Source organism: Neovison vison, chromosome 2, assembly GCF_020171115.1.
Source record: "Neovison vison isolate M4711 chromosome 2, ASM_NN_V1, whole genome shotgun sequence".
Taxonomy (NCBI): domain Eukaryota; kingdom Metazoa; phylum Chordata; class Mammalia; order Carnivora; family Mustelidae; genus Neogale; species Neogale vison.
The window spans coordinates 215,275,320-215,296,747 of NC_058092.1; the positions used below are offsets into that span (position 1 = coordinate 215,275,320).

At 49.0% G+C, this 21,428-nt stretch overlaps 1 protein-coding gene across 3 annotated transcripts in view; it reads right to left on the reverse strand.

Moving 5' to 3' along the window:
- SH3PXD2A (SH3 and PX domains 2A) overlaps window positions 1-21,428 on the reverse strand; it is a 235,251-nt gene that overhangs the window by 143,690 nt on the left and 70,133 nt on the right. For 2 of the 3 annotated variants that reach the window (XM_044240436.1, XM_044240435.1), the window contains exon 3: window positions 3,683-3,758. In XM_044240436.1, coding sequence (XP_044096371.1) covers window positions 3,683-3,758 — 76 coding nt within the window. Of the gene's footprint in view, window positions 1-3,682; window positions 3,759-4,322; window positions 4,339-21,428 lie in introns of those variants that run through there. The other variant, XM_044240438.1, reaches the window with a different exon arrangement.

A 21,428-nucleotide genomic window follows, 5' to 3' on the forward strand; every position in this document is an offset into this window, starting at 1 on the left:
TTGACTGTCCTCCCAAACCGTCCTGGCCTCAACTGCGACTCCACCCGTACTGTGGGACACAGTCTTCTGGGATGGGGCCTCTGCCTTTGGCCACAGAAGGCCCAGACCCTCACCAATCTTCCCACCCACCACAGGCTGACCCTGAACTCAGGCCAGACACCACCCAGACATACCACAAGCCTGTGTCCTAGAGCCTAAGATTTATGGCTCACATGTGGGATTTTTTTCTTGGCCAGGATTTGACTGGCAGATGAGGGAGCTTGTGACCCTGTGAAGGCATGGCTTCCCTCTTTGCTCTCAATTTCTTTGCCTTCTCTGTCATTTGCACCAGCCAGTCAAACTCCTGGGACCCTCTGCCCAAGCCTGCAGCCAGGCCTGGCACATCCTGGAGCCTCTGAGGCTAAAACTGAGACCCTTAATAATAATCGGCGCTCTCTGCTCTCTCCCTGTGGCTGTTCCTTGCTCCGCGAGGGCTGGCAGAGCCGCTCCTGAGGCTGGTTGCCGGCCCTCCAGAGGCTTCTAGGTGGGAACGCAGCTCGTGTGTTTGACCCGGGTGCTGCAGAGCCACACTGCTGGGGCTGAACCCAAGGGAGTGGGTAGGGGACCTCAGACACCCTTCTGAGAGGCAGGCGGATAGAAACAGAGACTTCACTGGTGTTAAATAATCGAGTAGGTGCTGACCGCTGCCCAGAGCCCCTCACCAGCACGTGCTCCCACCCCTCACTGCTGCCCGTGTTCAGTGCTGGGGGCTCACGGCCATGAGCCTGTGAGCTCATGCCAGGGGGAAGGCAAGCCCTCTACCTGCCGTTCAAGTGAGGAAGTGAGTAGAGTATGAAAGGGTTAGGAAGTGTCTAGAGGGTAGGGGGAAGCCAGGAACAGGCCTGGGAGCCCCCCCAGGTGGGACTCCACATGGCCAGCAGTGCCCACACTGAAGTCCTGAAAAGTGAGTGAGCAAGAGAGAAGCCTCAGAGAGGAAAACCCACTGTGAGCAGAGGAGAAAAGCAGCAAAACAGGGGAAAGGAAACTTCCTGTGGATGCGATTGGGGCCAGTCAACTTCCTTCCCCACTGTGCACAGGGCCCATCATGTCAGGGGTGGAAGGGATCCTGAGCTGGCCTTTCCCGGGAGCTGGGGATGGATAGGGCTGGTGACTTTCTCTATTAATAGGTGCCACTTATTAAGCACTTACTACGGGGCAGGCACTGTGCAAAGTGCTTCCCATTAATTCTTTTCATCCTCACCACAAGCCTGTAAGAGAAAACTGAAGTTCAGAGAGGACCTCAGTCCTGCCACAGCTCTTGGGGTATCCTCCCCTGAGGTGGCTGATGGGGTGGGAGCCCGGGCCAGAGGTTCTGATGTGGGTTACACCTCCTGGCTGTGTGGCCTGTGCAAGTCTATTGGCCTCCCTTGGCCTCAGTTTCCTTGTCAGTAAAATAATAACCTCATAACCTCAGTGGGAAGAGCAAATGAGATCACACGAGTGAGTGTGCTATGTGAAACACTAGACACAGGTCAGGAATTGGTCACCTTAAGGGCTAACATTAATTTAAGTCCTGCTAGAGGCCAGTGACAGTTCTAAGTCCCTGTAATGTATTAATTCATTTTATCCTGACAACAGCCCCATGAAGTAGATTCTGTTCTCATGCCTATTTTCCAGGTGAGAATACTGAGGCATAAAGAAGGTAACGTACTTGATACAAGCCAGACTTTGTGGGGGGAAGGAAGTCAGGCAGCGTGATTCCCCAGATGCTGGACTCTGGTAGCAGCCAGACAGGAGCCTTGGGATTCCCCACCATGATCCAAGCCTACCTGTCCTCGGAGGTCAGCTCCGGGCCCCCCTCCTTCAGGAGGCCTTTGCCGCCTTCCTAAACTCACAATGACATACTCCAAACACACTCAGAATTGCACGGTGGTGGAGAGGGTCACATCCTGCCACATCAGTTCCCGCATCAGGGCGTAGGTCTTGCCTCTCTCATCTCTCCTAGTAGCTTGAGGATTCTTCAGATGAAGGAAACAAACCTCCCTCCCTCCTTGGCTCGCTAGGCCATCCCAGTCTGCAGCCCCAGGTGCTGATTCCTGGGCCTGGCCCAGGCTGAGCCCCCCGTAAGCACCCTCTGACCGAACGATGATGAGGTGGAACTTCCCCAGAGCACTGGCCACCGGCGGGGGAAAAAGCCCAAGGTTATCGAGGAAACAGGCAGCCTTCATGCCCCCAAGGCCAAATCCACTCCTGATACCAGGGTGCCATGCGGGATTTGTGGCAGCTCTGGGACACTTGTGCCCACAGCATCGCAGGTGGGCTCCCAAGCCCTTGCTGGGCACAGCACCCGGACTACACTGGAGCAACCTCGAAGCTCACATACACCTGGGTGTCGGACATTCCAGATTCCCTCAGGACTTAGTGTAAAGCCAGGTAGGGCATCAAAGTCCCCCTGTGAGACCCCCCCCAGGCCAGGGATGGAGAAACAGTCCTCTGCCTCCACGGAAGTAGCACAGGGGTGAGATTCTCTGCCCCTTCCCTGACTTGTTCTTATCTTGCCAAAACTGGGATGTGGAAGTTCTTCCTCGTCGCTAAATAAATTCTCTCCAATGTTAGCACGAGATTGGGAGCAGCACCTTTCAGAGAGGACCCATTCTCAGAGGGCAGGGCCCCTGTGTGTGTTTGCAAGTCACCAAGCAGGTGCTGACCATGCGGTGAAGGTGGGCCAGAGAGTTAATGAGGTGAGGACCCTGCTTCTTGCAAAGGTCCCACTGATTGCCATTGCCAGGGTCCAGCAGTAATGGCAGGCGGGGGCGAGGACCACTGTGACCCAGCCCAGCTCCACGATCTGGGGAAAGACGGGGATCCGGAGCCGGGAGGCAGCATCGCCCCCAGGTTCAGGGCAAAGAGCCGAGACCAGAGCAGACCAAAGTTCACCCTTCAGCTCTGCCATCTTCATGACTAGTTACCCAACATCTCTGCACCCCAACATCTTCATCCCCCAAGCAGAAATGAGAATACACCCCTCAACATGGAGATTTGTTCATGATAACAAAAAACGCTTTGTCAGCTATAAACTGTACACCAACTTAAAACGTCCTAGCAATAACAGACTAGGACACATCTGAGCAGGTTTTTCTCTAAATTACACGTGACCCATTGCTGTAAACATGTTCCTAAATGGTGTAGTGGTTAATGGCCCTTATGGCCAGACACATCTGGGTTCAAATCCTAACTCTGCCAATCCACAGGCCGTGTCACATAAGCTCTTGGAACCTCGGCTGGGTAATGCGTCAGGAGGATCCAAAATTGGACACGGGGAGTGTGTTCAGTTTAAGGGTGTCTGTGATGACAGTGGGATTAGTGGGAAGAGCTCAGCCTGGAGGTCTTCATCCTTTCACAGAAGAACTTGATCTTCCTGCGCTTTCCATAAAGAGGAAACTACAGTCCCAACACCTAAGAAATTCCTTAGAAGTTCCGTGGCCAGTAGAGATGGCCCCGGGATGATGGGAGAGGTCCCTGCGGGGCAGTGGCCTTCACAGCCAGGGGCTTCCCCTCCTCTGGGGAGTTGTCAGGAGGTAGACTCATAGGTCCACCCTACCCAGAACTTCTAGCATAGCAGCCAGCCTTTTCTTGGCCTAAGAAATGCTGCTCCCCAGGTTGCCTCCCATCCCAACAGTGGGGGCCCCCCCCCAAAGCTTACCTGGAAGGAAGGGGATGATTCTCTGCTTGGGGTCCTTCTGGCCACCTTCGATGGGAAACTTATCCAAAAGCTGCATCTGAGAAGCCAGACAGACAGAAGGACAGGATTCAGAAGACTGGAGCAGCCCTCGGAGTCCCTTCCCCACTCCACTCCGCGGCTTCAGGGCCCCACTGCCCTCGTATGGATGAGAGACACTTCAACCCCTCATTTCACAGACGATTAATAAACCACATGGGGCATGAGAGAGAGGAGGCCAGAACTCTCCACGCATCAAAGGCGCGTCTGAACGATCTCAAGGAGGCGTGGAGGCACGGCGGGGGAGGGGGTGGTGGTGGCTGAAGATGCCCCCTCATGAGGCTGCGGGAGAGCGGCAGGCTTTCAGGGCAGGCTGCAGGTGGGGTTTCCGGAGCCTTCTTCGGGCTCACCTTGCCTCACACATCATCTGCTGGGTGAGCCCTTTAGCCACAGGCCGTCTCACACCCTCTGGGCCAGGACAGGGGAAGGCCCCACCTGATACTTCAGACAGACCACCCACCTTCCAGAACCACTCTGCAGAAACAGACCCAGATGTTATTTTAATGGTAAAACCAAACCCAGCCCACTGCCCCCACTGCTGTAAGACCCCTCCTCCATTTCCTACCTTCCCACCCTGAGATTGCGGCTGTTTTTCCAGGGACAGACCCACCGGAAGAGTTTCCAGGGTTCTGGAGGAACAACTCTTTTTTTTCTTCTGCTATTCTGGGCTGAAATTCTGTATAAGCTGGAAAAACACACAGGAGACAGGATGGACGAGGCCACGGCCCCTCTGTGTGTGTGGTTAATCTCCCTTCCAAGGCACAGGCAGATGCAGGAGCAGAAGGGACACGGCAGGATCTAGCCCAGCGGCCCCAGCTGTGTGACCCTGGCCAAGGCGTGGAAGCTTTCTCTGTAGGGCTCCAGGCACCTCCTTGCTCAAATGAGGAAGATCAGTCACATGATATCTGAAGTCCATTCCTTCCTTCAAATATTTATTGAGCACCTACTTGGAGCACCAAACACCAAGAAAATGGAAGTAAAGAAAAGCAGCAGGGGCACCTGGGTGGTTCAGTTAGTTAAGTGTCTGCCTTCAGCTCAGGTCATGATCCCGGGGGGTCTTGGGATTGAGCCCCCCATGGGGCTCCCTGCTCAGCGGGGGTCTGCTTCTCCCTCTCCCTCTGCCCCTCCCCCTGCTCATGCTCTCACTCTTTCTCTCTCCTAAATACATAAAATCTTTTAAAAAAGAAAGAAAGAAAAGCAACAAAGTCTCTGCTTTGGGGGAGTTTACATTCTAGTGGAGGCGGACAAACAGTAAACAAATAAATATGTACTGATAAAACCTATGAAGAAAAATGAAGTCGGGGAAGGCATTGGAGCAGAAAGTATAGTGTGCCGAGAATGGACTCGGGAATCAGATGGCAATTCAGCAGAGACCCCAGGAGGTGGGGAAACAAGCCTCAAGGAAGGCAGAAAATGCTCCAGCATGGTAAACGGGAAATGCAAAAAGAGCCTGAAAAGACCAGCATGGCTGCTGTGGAGCAGAGTGCGCCAGGGCTGAGGTGCCAGGCAGTGAGATCCGAGACGTGGGCCAGATCTCGGAGAGGATGGCTTAGCTTCAGGTTCATGAACGGGCCATGGGGGGAAGCAGGGAGACCACGGAGGCGCCTACGCATGGAGGCTGGGACCAAAGTACCAGTTCTAGATTTCCCGGGTGTGTGTGCACCTGCGCGTATTCCCATCCCCGCACCCCACCCGCCCGGCCCTAGCACATGATTTTAAGATCCTCTCTTGCACGATCATTATCCAACACGCACAGGCTATTTGCAGCCCACGCGTGAAGGGCGGGTCATTGTCGGATTCGATTCAAAACAAGGCAGAGACTGCACCATTACTCACTTTCACTTCCCGAGTACAGGCTGAAATTTAACAAAAGCTGGCTCATGAGTTTTCAAATCCTAATGTTGTCAGCCCATCTCTCAAACATTTAATAACTGCTTGCTTTGTGTAAATATACCCACTGGGCCAGAACCCTACGAACTTGCGCTTAGGATATATTTTTTTAAATAATACATTTTCGAACAAATTCAACGCAGAATAGAACCCGCATTTTCACCTTTCCCCATTTTTCTCACCCATATTCTGTTTTATACATTATATTTCTGTATTACGTAAGAGCTCATGTTCACAGAGGGGGAAAACCAGAAACTGCAGAAGCCATGGTTGAACAAAAGGAGTAAGAATCACTCCTAATTCCTCCCCTAGAAAAAGTGATATTCATGTTTTGGGGGGTATAATACATCCTTTCCAGACATTCTTCCATGCATGTAAACAAAATGAGCTCCTCAACACTCATATACTATGTTATGAACAATTTTCCATGTCAATGAATCCTTCCATATTAGCACCCTCAGTTGGACATGGGATGTGTTTGGATGGGCTGCAATTTATTTAACCGTCCTACTGTTGGATATTTAGATTCTTCTGGACTTTCCTCTACTCTATACAACAGGGCTAGAGCGGCCATCCCTGTCCATGCATCTAGGCACACTTCCTTAATACTATTTCCATTTCTGTTTCATTCTGTTGGAATGTACACATATTTAGAGGCACCTTAAATCCTCTCTGGAAGAAGACTGAGGATAAATCAATGGCTAACTCAACATGTACAGGCTAGGTTTAGAGCAATGGCTCTATAGAATTTCTGAGGAAGAGTACGGAGATGTCTGAGAAGAAAGCCAGGCCCACCGAAGTGCCCCGCTGTGGATGGTCTGCCCTCACCAAACTGCCCTCGTCCTGGGGCACCTGCATTGCTCAATTGGTTCAGCACCTGACTTTGGATGAGGTCACGACCTGGGAGTCCTGGGATCGAGCCCCGCCTTGGGCTCCTCCTTGCTTAGCAGGGAGTCTGTTTCTCCCTCTCCCTCTGCCCCTCCCCTACTTGTGGGCACGTGCACTCTCTCTGTCTCTCCCCAGCTCAAATAAGTTTTTAAAAATCTTAAAAACAAAACAAAACAACCATTTTTGTCCTGAAAGAGGGGGCCCAGCAGGGCCCAAAAAGCTGCGGGATTTAACTGAGCTGGGGTTCGAAGGAGTTGGGTTCTGCCTCCTACACTGCTCTTCCGACCCAGGGTCCTGACATTTTCATGAACAGTGCACTGGAAACGAGGGGCTGGGGGCAGGCAGGATTCACACATTGATTCCTTTCCTCTAAAGACACTGGCTGTGTGCCTTCCAGACGCCAGGCCCTCCAGCAGATGCAAGAAATAAGTTAAATCTTACTCTTTACACCAAAGAGCTCACAATCTAGCTGTACAATGGGGCTTCACACACAAATGGGGCACCGGCCAGCAGGTGAAAATGTAGGCTCTGATTCAGTAGATCCAGGCCAGGGCCCAAGAACATGCATTTCCATCAAACTCCCAGGCAATGCTGGAACTGCTGGCCCACGGACCATACCCACCCCACAGCTCTAGAGCCTTTCTGTCTATGTGACAGCCATTAGTCACAGGCGGCTGTCAAGCACTTGAAATGTGGTCTATCCAGGAGCGATGGATGGTTCAGTAGGTTAAAGCCTCTGCCTTCAGCTCAGGTCATGATCTCAGGGTCCTGGGATCGAGCCCCGCATCGGGCTCTCTGCTCCACGGAGAGCCTGCTTCCTCCTCTCTCTCTGCCTGCCTGTCTGCCTACTTGTAATCTCTGTGTGTCAAATAAATAAACAAAATCTTTAAAAAAAAATTAAAAAAAAAAAAAAAAAAAGAAATGTGGTCTATCCAAGCTGAGATGTGTCATCAGTGAAAAGTACGCACCAGGTCTCAAAGACTCAGTACGAGAAAAGTGTGAAACATCTCATTAACAAATTTCATATTGGCTGTATGTTGAAATGATAATGTTTTGGATCTGTCAGGTTAAATAAAAATACTTTTAAAAATGATTTCACCTGTTTTCTTTGACGTTTTTAAGTGGCTGCTAGAAAATTTACAATTACATATGTGGTTCACATTGTATTTTTGTTGGAGAGGCTATTCTAGGGCAAGACGATTGGCCAAGTGTAGTCCGAAGTCTGCATATGCCAGAATCGTCTCTGGGAGTAAGGGGTGTTGTTAGTTACAAATGCAGTTTCCTGGGCCTCATGTGGAAGTTCGTGAAGTTTGGCTGTGGCGCTAGAGATAGACAAGCAAGTTCTGGAATGACCAGGAGTGGTGAGGACATTATGAACAGGATCCTGAAGTTGCTGAAGGAGGAGGTCAGGGAAAGCTTCCTGTAGGAGACAAGAGCAGCTCTGTCCTGGCAGGGACGGTCACATAAGCTGGGCCTCCCCTGCCAAAGAGCGGTCTGAATTGCCTCAATGGGTTCATGTGTCCCCTGGAAGGCAGGGGTCATCTGATAGCCCCACAGATGTGAATTTTCCCTCAAAAGGCCTGCTGGAGGATGCCTTACAGCTGGCTTCTCACCCACCTCCTCCTTCCGTAACAGATTTTCTTCTTCCCCCACTCAGACTTCGTCTGGGCCCTCCTGAGGCCAAGACAAGCCCATATGCTGAGAGTGCTGGGTCAGTGGGTCCTCTCCAGAGCCATGAGTACCCAGTTGGCCTGCACTGCTCCTCCCCTGAACCCCCAGGCCTCAGAGGCTGAGAGCAGCCACACCTGTCACCTACTCCCACCAGCAGGGCCGAGTCCATGGAGCCTCAGCATCTGCCCTCCCTATCACCCCCAGGCCCACTGGCCGTGGGAGAAGGAAGCACCACTAACCTGTCTCTGGTGACATTTTCTCTGCCCGTAGGTCACCTTTCAAAGAAAGCAAATCCCTTGGCTCAGACTCCAGAGGAAACCAAGCCAAGGCGGCCCAACTGAGTTGACTCAGTTATGCGGGGCTCGCAAAGCTGTGTGGTTCCGTGCCTTGGTGCAGACACCGTATGGCAGAGTGTGGGGCGCTGGGATAAACATCTGGGGCCATGGGCGATCCCCAGTCCAAATGCTACCTGACCCGGGGAAGCGCGGCAAAGGGGTTCTGTAGCCTGGGTGGTGCTGAGTCTGCAGGGCTGGGTTTGAGCGATAAAACCTCAGACACAAGGTGGAGGGGGCTGTCATGCAGAGGCCTCCCAGGCCCGGGGCGCGTGGGCAGGGAGGCAGGAAGGCCCTGCCCAGCAGGGAGTTCTGCTGCGGCCACCTTTTCAGGCAGGAAGTGGATTCCCCTGTCACTCCAACCAGGGCCTGACTCAGCTGGAAGAAAAGCAGGGCCCACTGCCAGGGTCCTTCTTAGAGAGAGAGGCATCTGGCTAATGGAGCCCTTCGCGGCCACATCAGAACTCCGGCGTGCGTGGAGGACATGGGCTATTTATCCAAGAAGTGGATAGTGTGAGGGATACACAGCAACTCAGCGCCAAGAGCCAGCCCAGCCAGAGAAAGCTGACTCGGCAGCTCTTCTTGGGCAGGGCTGAGCAGCAATAAACACAGAGGAGAGAGAAGGGCAGGCCCGAGCCCAGCTGGGGCACATGTGGAACCCAAGAGGCCGACTCCTCACCCTTCTGAGAGGGTGGAGTTCCCAGCCACTCTTGTTTTGGGGCCCCAGCCCTCAAGCCTTAATCTTCGTCACCATTTCCAGCTCAGGAATGAAGGGAACATTTCTACAAGAGGCGGGTTCCCTAACTCAGCCGTCCCCCTCAAAAAGATGCAAGACCATCCAGTGGGTCTGGAGATGATCTAGGGAAACCTCAGAACTGGTTTGTCCATTCTACCGACGGAGAAGTTTGGCTGTGGCGCTAGAGATAGAGAAGCAAGTTCTGGAATGACTTGGGGTCACAGCAAGGACCACAGAGGCAGAAAGGGGCAATAAATAACAATACAGGTGGCTTTTCTTAAAGTTCCCATTCTTTGTGGCCTGAAAAGGACTTCCCCCTTCCCTTCCTCCACCAATGGTCCTACCAAGTGGCATCTGCCCTGGGAACCCTTCTCTGACCATCCCAGACGGAGCTCACCAGCCCTCCTAGTGTGTAATCCCCATTACAGTACTTCACACAGTCTTTTGTGATTTTTTGGTCCAAGTTCATCTCATTGCTCAGGAGCAAGCACACTTCCCCTTTGAACAGTTCTGGTGCCCCTTATAGAAAATCAGTTCACAATAAACATATAGCTTTATTCCTGGGCTCTCAATTCTGTATGTCTCTCCTTCCAGCTGTACCACACCGTCTTGATTTCCGTAGCTTTGTAATAAGTGGTTTCCTCTTTAACAGACTTCATTCTTTAGAACAGTTTTAGGTTTACAGCAAAATTGAACATAAAGTTCAGAGAGCTCTCATACTCCCCTTGACCACACACACTCCTGGTCTCCTCCTATCACAGTCCCAGGCCAGAGTGGTGTATTGTGATAACTGACAAAACTACATGGATACATTACTGTCCCCCAGAGTCCAAAGGGTCCATCAGGGTTCACTCTTGTTGTCCATTCTATGGGCTTGGACAAATTATAATGGCGTGTGTCATTATTATCTATCATACAGATTAGTTTCACTGCCCAGAAATCCTCTGTGCTCTGCCTGTCCATCCCCTTCTCCCCAGACCCTGGAAACCACTCCTCCTTTTACTGTCTCCATGGTTTCCCTTTTTCCAGAATGTCGTACAATTGGGATCACAAAATTGGCTTCCTTCACACACATGTAAGCTCCCTCCAAGTCTTTTCATGGCTTGACAGTTTGTTTTGGTTCTTAGTACTGAGTAATATTCCGACGCCTGGATTACACAGTTTATTTATCTATTCACCTACTGAAGGACATCTTGGTGGTTTCCAATTTTTTGTGATTATGAATAATGTTGCCACAAACATCCCTGTGCTGGTTTTTGTGTGGACATAAGTTCTCTTTCTTTCTTTCTTTTTTTAAGATTTATTTATTTATTTGAAAGAGAGAGAGTAGGAGAGAGACAGAGGGAGAGAATCTTCAAGTAGACTCCCCGCTGTGGGAGGAGCCCAACACAGGGCTCAATCCCAGGACCCATGAGATCATGACCTTAGCCAAAACCAAGAGTCATACGCTCAACAAACTGAGGCACCAGCCACCCTGTGTGGGACACAAGCGTTCAGCTTATTTGGGTAAACACCAAGGAGGGTGACTGCTGAATTCTGTAGAAAGAGTATATTTGGTTTTATAAAAAACCACGGACTGTCTTCAAAGTGACTGTACCATTTTGCATTTCCACTAGCAATGAATGAGAATTTCTGTTGTTGTGTACCCTCACAAGCATTTGGGTGTTCTCAGTATTTTGGATTTTCACCATTCTAATACGTATGTAGTAGTATCATCTCATTGTGATTTTAATTTGCAATTCCCTAATGACATACAATGGTGAGCACCTTTTCATATGCTTATTTGTCATCTATCTTCCTTGGTGTGGCGCCTGCTCAGATCTCTGCCTATTCAGTAACCAGGTTGTACATTCTTGTTGTTTGTTGAGTCTTAAGAATTCTTTGTATATTTTGCATAACAGTCACTTATCAAATTTTTGCAAATATCTTTCCCCAGTCTGTGGCTTGTCTTGTTATTCTCGATGTATTAAGTTTTGAAATCAGGAAATGTGAGTCCTCCAGCTTTGTTTTTCTTTTTCAGAAGTATTTTGGCTATTTTCAGTCCCTTGAATTTTCATATGAGTTTTGGGATCAGCTTCTCAATTTCTGCAAAGAGGCCAGTTGGGATGTGGTAGGAATGCACGGGCAGAATCTGTAGATGGATTTGTGAAGTGCTGCTGTCTTAGCAACATTAAGTCCTTTAGTCCATGGACATGGGATGCCTCTCATTTATTTAGTAGCATTTTGGTCTTATAGTCCATTCTGTCTGATATCAGTATGGCCATTACAGCTCTTCTGTTATCTAGAGTAACATTTTAATTCCTTTAATGATTTTTTTCAGTATATTTTTTAGTTAGTTCTTCATGGTTCCCTAGGGCATACAGTATATATCTTACCTTATCAGAACCTACTTTAGGTTTACACTAACTTAATTCCATTTATCACACTTTTGAGATGGAGAAACGTTAATCCTATGTAACTATATTCTCTTTCTCTTTTTTGTATTATTATTGTTATACACATTATATTTAAATATGTTATAAATCCAATAATTATTATGATTATTACAATAGCCCTAGACTGGGAGTTGGGGATAAGGGAGCCCTGGGTTGCGGGCTACACACAGCAGAAGAGAACTTCACCATTTGCCATATCTTTTCTTTTTTTAAAGATTTTATTTATTTATTTGTCAGAGATCCAAGTATGTAGAGAGGCAGGCAGAGAGAGGTGGGGGAATGCAGGGCTCGATCCCAGGATCCTGGGATCATGACCTGAGCAGAAGACAGAGGCTTTAACCCACTGAGCCACCCAGGTGCCCCTCCATTTGCCATTTCAATTGTCCATTTGGGACAATTTCCAGAGACTTAAATTTTTTTTTTAATTATTTTCACCATTTTTGGTTGTTTCACTGGGAAGAGAGTCCAGAGAGGCCATAGCACAGCTATTCTAAAAGTAATCTCCTAGAGTAACAAATTATGCTCATCAACACAACTGGATGATGTAGCCATAAAATGTAGCTCTTTTTTTTCCTGACTAATTAAATAAACTATATCAGGATATAGATATTAAAAAAAAATAAAAGTAATCTCCTTTCATGGGTCCTTTCTCAGCCCCCATGCCAAAGCACCAGGCCAGTGCCAACTACTCACCTGGGGCAGATGTCATCACAGTCTTGGTGTCTAGCGATTCTCAAAACTGGGCACAAAACTAACTTTCACATGAAGATATAAAAACAGCAGATTTTGAACCGGACAGCACCTCTAAAACAATTATTAGCAAATCATTTTGTGGGGAGGTTCAGCAGAACTCTCTGTTCAAATTAAATCTAATAATCAAACTTCATACATTAAAATTCTTAGAGTACAGAGAGCCTGTCATTCCAGAAAAACTTGTTCAAAAGACTATCCTTTTCCCACTGAATTACACTGACCCCTTTGTCAAAAGTCAATTAACTATACATGTGTGGGTCTACTACTTCTGGATTCCCAATGCTGTTCCGGTGGCAGATTTCTATATCCTGACACCAACACCATCCTTTCTTGATTACTACAGTTTTTTTGTTAAGTCTTACAGTCAAACTTCTTGAGGCACCTGGGTGGCTCAGTGGGGTGGGCCTCTGCCTTCAGCTCAGGTTATAGTCTCAGGGTCCTGGGATCGAGCCCCTCATTGGGCTCTCTGCTCAGCAGAGAGTCTGCTTCCTCCTCTTTCTCTGCCTGCCTCTGCCTACTTGTGATCTCTCTCTCTCTGTCAAATAAATAAATAAAATCTTAAAAAAAAAATTGAACTTCTTTTCCAAAACTGTTTTGGTCATTCTAGATTCTTTTAGATTTTCAAACATGTTTTAGAATAAACTGATTTATTTCTACAAAATAAATAAATCTCTTCTGGAATTTTTAAAATCGGAATTGCACAAACTCTATAGATCAACTCAGGGGGAAGAAGAGCTACTTAACAATATGGAGACTTCTATCCATGAATATGGTAAATCTTTCCATTTACTTGGGTCTTTCAGTTCCTTCAGCAATGTAGTATAATTTTCAATGCAGAGGTCTTGCACATCTTTCAGTAAATTCATTCCTAAATTTAAAAATTTCTTTTGTTATTTCTTTTTTGGACTCATAAACCCAAGAAACTCAATCAACTTCAAGTGCAAGTAACATAAAGAAACTACACCGATTCACATCATAAGCAGAGGACTCAAAATCAGTAATAAAGAGGAAATCTTAAAAACAGCCAGAGAAAAAAATATACTTTACATTCAGAGAAACAAAGATAATGATAGCAGCAGATTTCTTGTTGGCAAAAACACAAACCAGAAGACTGGGGAAAGGCTTGTGACATCTGTAGGGCCCCAAAGGCCTACTGTGACTACCATCAAGATTCTGCTCCATGTTTGGAAAGCTCAGTTGTGAGTGATTCAGCAGATCCTACACAACCACATTACATACATCTCTTCACTTATCAGTTGGTGACCAAATAATTTATCATCCACATTGGGGAATTTTGAGAGCAAAAAGGAGTGCTAGTAATGATTATGTCAAGATAAAAGGTGTAAAACAGGTTCCCAGGGCTGTGCTGGTAATGGGGTCCTGTGATTACCCTAACTGTGAGTTTCCAGCACCCAGCATAGGTCCTGGTATACAGAAGGTGATCAATAAATGCTTGATAGTAAAAATAACATTCATTGAGAACACTGTTAGGCACTGTGCTAAGACTTTTCACATGGCCTATCTCATTAATTCCCATATCAACTCTTTGAAGTAGGTATTACTATTTTCTAGAGAAAGAAACCAACACAGAGAGAGATTAAATAATTTGCCCAAACTATCAAGGTGTGGAACTGGGATTCAAACCCAGTTATTCTGGCTTTAAACCCTGGCCTCTCAACTACCATGGTCTGAATGAACAAATTCAGAGACAGAAAGAAAGAATGCAGAAATTCCGCCAATTGGGGTTACATTATTATTAAAATTCATCAAGGTGTAAAAACAACACGTAAGCAGAAGACTTGGTCACGTAATTTACCACATTAATCAAATAAAGAAAAAAAACTAAATGATCATTCTCATATAGGGAGATGAAGTATTTGCTAAAACTCAACATCCATTTATGATTTTTTTAAATTTAACAAACGAAAAATAGGAGTACACTTTCTTAATCTGAAAATGTTTATCTACCCATAATAATCCCCAGGGAATGGACTCTGGGACAAAACAAGGATGTTGCCCACTATGACTACGTCTATCCATGACTGTACCAATGATCCTTGCCACGGTCCCTGCCAAGGCATTAACACAAGAAAAAGAAATGAGAGACTCAGAGGGGAAAAATAAAACCATCAGTCTTCACAACCCATGACACTATATACAGAATCCAAGAGAACCTTCCGGAGATCCATACCTCTGGACTTCGGAAATTTCTAACACTCTTATTAAAAAGAAATTAATGGGGTGCCTGGGTGGCTCAGTCGGTTAAGCATCTGACTCTTGGTTTTGACTCAAGTCACAATCTCAGGGTCATGAGATTGAGCCCGGCATCGGGCTCCGCGGCAGAGTCTGGTCAAGATTCTCTCTGTCCCTCTACCTCTGCCACTCTCCCAGCTCACACGCTCTAAATAAATAAGTAAACATATAAATAAATAAGTAAATAAAATCTTAAAAAAAATAGCCCCCAGAAGGTATAAGACACTAGGATTTAAAGGAAAAAAGGGATGTAAGAGCTCTGAAGAAGGAGGGTGGCCAGGGATGCATGCCAGTGCGGATGTTGTTAGTGCCAATCAACTATACACTTCGAAGGGTTCAAATGGTAAATTTTATGGGGTGTATATTTTACCACAATTTTTAAAAATGATAAGTTTTACGTTATGTATATTTTACCATAATAAAAATAGAGAGATAAAAGATTTACGATATGGACAACTGGCAGAGCGTGGACATGAACTAGAGATGAATCATTGAAATTCTCTCTTTGTCTGCCCAGGAGCAGCCACACAAAGCGCATGAAGCAGGGCCCTTGAGTCTGGAGCCTGGGCTCTGAACTGGATCAGCTGACCAAGGGACCCTCTGCAAGGTACTCATCCTTGTCTGTGCACTGGGGAACACGACACAATTTAGGGGCAGATAGGAGGGCCCAGACAAGATGCTGTGGCAGACGGGTTCTGTAAGCAGAAAGAGGCCGCACAGGCATGAGATGGGCTGGCAGTTGCTCAGAACGTTCCCAAGATGAGCTCAGGTAGAGGGAGCAGTAGCCAGGGAGAGAGCCAGGAGGCAGAGCTGACCCACCCACCCGGGCAAGGAGCTGCCCGTGTCGGATGCATTCGTTTGCTGAGGACGGGCCCATGCCAGGCTGAAGCCAAGACATGGGGTGCTGCAGCACACCCCAGCTTCGAGAGGGCCCCAACCCAGCTTCCAAAAGTCCTTAACAAGTCGAAGACGTCTTCCTTGGCCATTTTCGGGAAAATAACGCAAACTTGAACCACCTCAAATCCCTTCCCAGTCTAGCCTTTATCTGTGATGTGCCCTGCACCGCGTAAGTACACTTCAGAAAGAGTGTAAGTCAGGGCCCATGATCTGTTTGGGTGCTGGGAGAGCCACACGGGCTCAAGGGATGGACCCAATGGTGTTAGAGGAGTGTCAGCCTGAGAGGTGTATAAAGGCTCAGAACGGGAGCTCGGGGCAGGTGAGCGCCGCTGGGGTGAGCAAGCAGACAGACTTCTTGGAGGAGGACACAGCAGGGCAAAGCCTTCCAGGAAGGACAGGGAGGAAGGCAAATATGAAGGCTTGGCAGTGGGAGTGTCAGGATTTCTAGATGAAACAGTCAGACTGGAGTGAATGGACTTGTTTGTGAATCCCAGGAAACGCTGCCGTGTGTCAGAGAGAGCGGTGGAGGCCCCGGAGAACTTATTCCAGGGATCTGAGGATACAGGCTGACGCCACTCCATGGGGCACTGGGCATCCACTAGGATCACTGGAAACGTGATGTGATGGAGAGTGTCATTTCCAGACCTCGAGGGTTGTGCCATAGGTCGTTGGAGACTCTGGGGTGGGGACGGCAGGTGCGATGCTCCAGAGGTCAGCTCGGGAAATAACACCCACCAAACCGCTGTTGACAGCAGCTGGGTCTGGCGACTTCTTGGCTTTGTTGTGAGTCTGAGATGAACACAACCGAGGACAGGAGGCTGAGGGTGCCACTGGGGTCCTTCATTCTTCCCAGCTGAAGACATTCTAAACGTGTATTTAAAGACCACCAGTCTGCAGGGAGCGCCACATCATGGGTCTCTCCAGGGAGCCCACACGTGTCAATTTCCAAGGTAAGCTCTCAGGAAGGTGCGGACTTGGCCTCCTATGTACAAGGTCATTGGAACACACTCTCCAGCCAAGGTTCCTTGACTCTAATTCCGACTCTGCAAATCCTGCCCTGGGACCACTCCTATACTCCCAGAGCTGAAATCTCAAAACAAAGCAGACCCAGAATTTCATGAGTGCCCCAGCCTCTACTCCCCCCTGCCCCCACCATGACCCACCATGCAGGGGCAAGTAACTAGCAGGAACTGCATGCTCAAAAAAAATCCACTGTATTGGTCCTCCCCTGCCTGCCTCTCCAGGCTGTTGTGTGAGTCAAGAAGAATTCAAATATTGAGCAATTACTATGCAATATCCACAAGGTAGGCAGGATTAGGCCTGTGTTTTATAGATGAGGAGACAGGTACACAGAGAAGGTAGGTAACTTGCTCAACAACACAGAACAAAGGAGTAATGGAGGCGAGAGTCACCGGGCTTCCCAAAGCTATGCATTTCCCCCTTAAAGGCAGGACAGAACAGACAGGGTCTCCCCGGAGCACAAAAGCCCCTTGCCCACACAGGACCCACACCACCACTGTTATGATTCATCTACTGTTTTTCTTTAGATTCCTTTCTGGAAAGCTTGAATGCTTAGTTGGATGTTAGTTTCCTATTCCTGCTGTAAGAAATGACCACAACTTAGTAGCTTAAAGCAATGTGAACTCCTTTTCTTAGAGTTCTAGGGGTCAGAAGGTCCATAGTGGGTCTTCAGGGGCTAAAATCAAGGTGTCAGCAGGACGGTTTCCTTCCCAAGATCCCGGGGAGAATCTGTTGCCTTGCCATCTGGAGCATCTAGAGGTCACCTGCAGTCTTTGGCTTGTGGCCCCTCCCTTCATCTTCAAAGCACATTACTCCAAACTCTGCTCTGTTCTCACTGTTCCTTCTCTGGCTCTCCTGCCTCCCTCTTATCAGGACCCCTGTGATTACACTGGGCCCATCTGGATGACCTAGGATACTCTTCCCTTCTTTTTTTAAAAGATTTTCTTTATTTGAGAGAGAGAGTAAGAGAGCGAGTGGGGTGAAGTTCAGAGGGAGTGAATCTCACACAGATCCCCCACTGAGCGTGGAGCTCGACACAGGACTCAATCCCATGACCCTGAGATCATGACCTGAGCTGAAACCAACAGTCAGACTCCCAACTGACTGAGCCACCCAAGGGTCCCATCTTCTCCCTTTCTTAAGATCCTTAATCACATCTGCAAAGTCCCTTTCACCATTTAAGGTAACAGTCACAGATTCTGGGGATTCAGATATGGATAACTTTGGGGGCCACTATTCATCCTAAGTCACATCCAAAGCAATAATGTCTGTAAAGGCATAATGTCTGTAAAGTCATAAGCATGTGTGTGTGCTAAGTATTAGCTTAGGGCTGCTGTACCACAGACGGAGTGGCTTCAACAACAAAGCTGTACTGTCTCGGTTCTGGAGGCTAGAAGTCCGAGATCAAGGTGTTGGTGGGGCCGTGTCCATGCTTCTCTCCTAGTTCCTGATGGTTTGCCAGCAATGCTTGGTGCTTCTTGGTTTGTGGGAGTATCAGTTCCATCTCCCCCTCCATCCTCACACAGTATCCTCCTATGTGCGTTCCTAGGTCCAAATTTCTTCTTTTTACAAGGACACCAGTCACTGGATCTCGGGGCCCACCCTACCGCAGCATGACCTCATCTTAACTAGTTACATTGGCAACAACCCTATTTCCAAATAAGGCCACATTTGAGGTGCTGGGGACTAGGACTCCGGCCTATGAATTTGGGGGGACACACCAGACTTCAACCCCTAACACCAACATACACTGAAACAATACATAATTATTGAAAGGTAAAAGCATTTGCTCACACACCGCCCCCAAAATTTCTTCCCAAATTCACAGTGGTACCCATACAACACTCTGGAAAATGTGAATCACAGTAACAAATGGTGCATAGCCAGTCAGATCCGGATTCAAATCGATTTCCTCATCTGTAAAATGATGACAGTGACAGAGAGCCTGACGCGATGCAGACCAGGTGTGTAAAGCTCTGGGCACAGAGTTGGGCACAGACTGAGGGCCCCAGACACATTGGCTGTTCTTATCACTCTTGTCGTGGCACTAGTCGGGAGGGAAGGGTGCAGCCCCTGAGGTCAGGGAGGCAGCAGGGAGAGCATGGGGACAGACAGGCCTGGCTGTGAGCATCTCGGGGCCCCCGGGGAGCTGTCCAGCTGGTGTGCGTGGGCTGAGCTTGGGGAGGAGGCCTCTGGCTGTTCCAGGAGCTCATCAGGTGCGTGGGCGCTGCCTGGGACATATTGGACATTAATGTGTGTGGGGGGGGGGCAGGGCTGAGAGCCCAACACCAGCGGCAGGACACGCACACAGGGAAGAAAGCAAAGACGAACAGGACGGCGCTAGCCCGGGAAGCCTCCTCAGGTCTAGAAGGTGTCCAAACTGGTAGCTACTCTGTCTCCCCCTGGAACTTCCCAGTGGGCTCAGCCCACCCCCTACTGCCACCAGCCAACGCTGACCCACAGCCTTGTAAGAAAGAACAGTGAATGGGAGTCAGGAGAGAAGGATTCCAGTTCCGGCCTGCTGAGGCTTGTGGGGAACTAGGGCAGTTCAGACGAAATACCTGTCCTGTTCCATAGGTGCTGGGAAGATCCAAAGGGAAGACACACAAGAAAATGCTGCCAAATGCCAAACACGATTATTCCTACTTCACTTCTCGGAGCCTCAGTCTACTCATCTGTGAAATAGGGTCAAGTTCGTTTTTCTCCTCTTCGTGGGCCAAAGCAAAGTTGAACAGGGAAAATACATCTGCAAAGCCCTGTAACACGGGCTGGGCCCAGAGGGGACCATCAAAAGCAGTCGCCTCCCTCCATACTGCTTTACTGTCATTAATACTCTACCTAGTGACAGAATGCTTGAGGTCCCAAGTCAGAATTCCAAATCGCTCCTTCCTAGCTAGGGGACCTTGACCAAGTCACCTAACCCCCCCTGGGACCCAATTTTCTCATCTGTAAAGTGGGGGTGGGTAAGAGCAGCCAACCCACGGTGGTGTGTGGATTCAATGAGATAACACAGGTGAGCAGGTACTTGGCTCCCTGAAGGTGCCTGATGAATGGGGCCGATGCATGGGGTCACCTTATCCAAGGTGAAGAGAATCCAACACACCCTTCCTATCTCCGCTTCCTATGGCCCTTTCCGGGAAGCTGCTCAGGGTGATCAACCTGGCTATTCCACCCTGTCAATGGCTGAAAGAAATTGACAGGCTTCATTTAAGGCTCTTGCACTTTGTCCCAACAGGAGACCATTCAGGCTCCCCTTGGCCAAGAGGGAAAAGGGTGATGGTAGGGCAGCTGACGCCCTGAAAAGCTGGGGGCTGCCAGGGCGGGGTCAGAGGGGTGGGATTCAGTCAGCTCTGAGTGTGGCTTCAGGTGGGAGGGGTAGAGCTTCCCCTGGACTTGAGCCTGAGGCGTGGTTTCCTACTGCGGATCTGGAGCTTACCCCGGCCCCTCCCAACCCCATAGTGTGTCAGCCTCTGGCTGCTTGTCACCCCCACTTTCCTCTGGTCCCCAGGAAAGTGCAGGGCTGGAGGAGCCTGGTGCCAGGGCTGGGACAGGGAGAACCGGGCAATGTGAGGGGGCAGAGCTGGAGGGGTCTTCTGAGACCGAGAGGAAGAGCTTGGACTTCCTCCTCCAGGCGAGCCCCGGAAGGTGCTGAGCAGAAGCAACCCTGTGGAAGTGGGATTCTACAAAGATAAATCTGGCCAGTTCATGGGATGGAGCGGGGGTAAAAGAGACATCTGTGTGTGAGACAGACTGCCAAAGAAATCCGCCTTCCCACAGAGGATGAGGCCAGCCTAAGATGAGCCTGCCCACACTGGGGTGTGTGTGTATATGTGTGTGTGTGTTCCTGGCTGAGGTCACCCTGTTCCCTTCTGCAGTGGGGATGGGGTCTCTATCTATCCCTTGGCCTCAGAAGAAACCCTCCTGAAGTTTCTAACCCCCATCCTTACCCCCAAGCTACCAGACACCCCCTCCCCCAACACCCACCTCCAGGGACCACGACAAAGTGAGAGGCCCTGAAGAAGGTGAAGAAGAAGAAAGAACATACTCCCACCTTCTGACTTAACGTTCTTTCTGGCTGAACCACACACCCAACCCCAGTGTTTGTCAGTTCTTTTTCTGCTCATCTTCCTTCTAAGGGGCTCAGAACTGTGGGCCTCAAAGTGTCCTCCTAGTCACCATGGGATCAAATTCTGGCCAGAGTTAGACAAAGAAAGCATGTTCTTGGCAGAGAAGAAACCAAGGCAGACCTTTGGTGGTCCCAGACCCAGACTACTGTTGAAGGCAGTGAGATTCCAGAGCTGATCCCCCACACGCTCCCATGATACAGTACTCTCTTGGAGAGAAGCCAAGTGGTATGTTTTAATAAAAAATCCAGTGTCCTTCCCTTCCTCCATCACCTTCTCCAAGCTTCTCCTTCCCCCATTTTGTTGGAATACAAATGGGTCAGGGTACTTCCAGCCCCACCCTCATCCTTCCCCACCCCCATAAAGTCTGCATGAAAGGAAAAAACAAAAGAGTAAGCTAAAGGCTGGACTTGCTGAGAAAAGTTCAGTTCTTTCCCAACGCGTGCCCTGGTGGATATGGAACCCTGCCTTCCCAACAGCTCACTTCTCCTATGCTCGGAAGCGCTGTTGGGCAGCACCAATGCTGGGTGGGTCATCCTAAAACTCAGGAAGGGTGCTGAAAGCTTCTTCAAAGGTGCTTGAAGTCCCAGCGACACCGTGGACTATCAGGTGGACCCAACAAAAGACAGGCAGGCCCAGGGAGTCCTGGCCAGGAACATTCTACACCTGGTG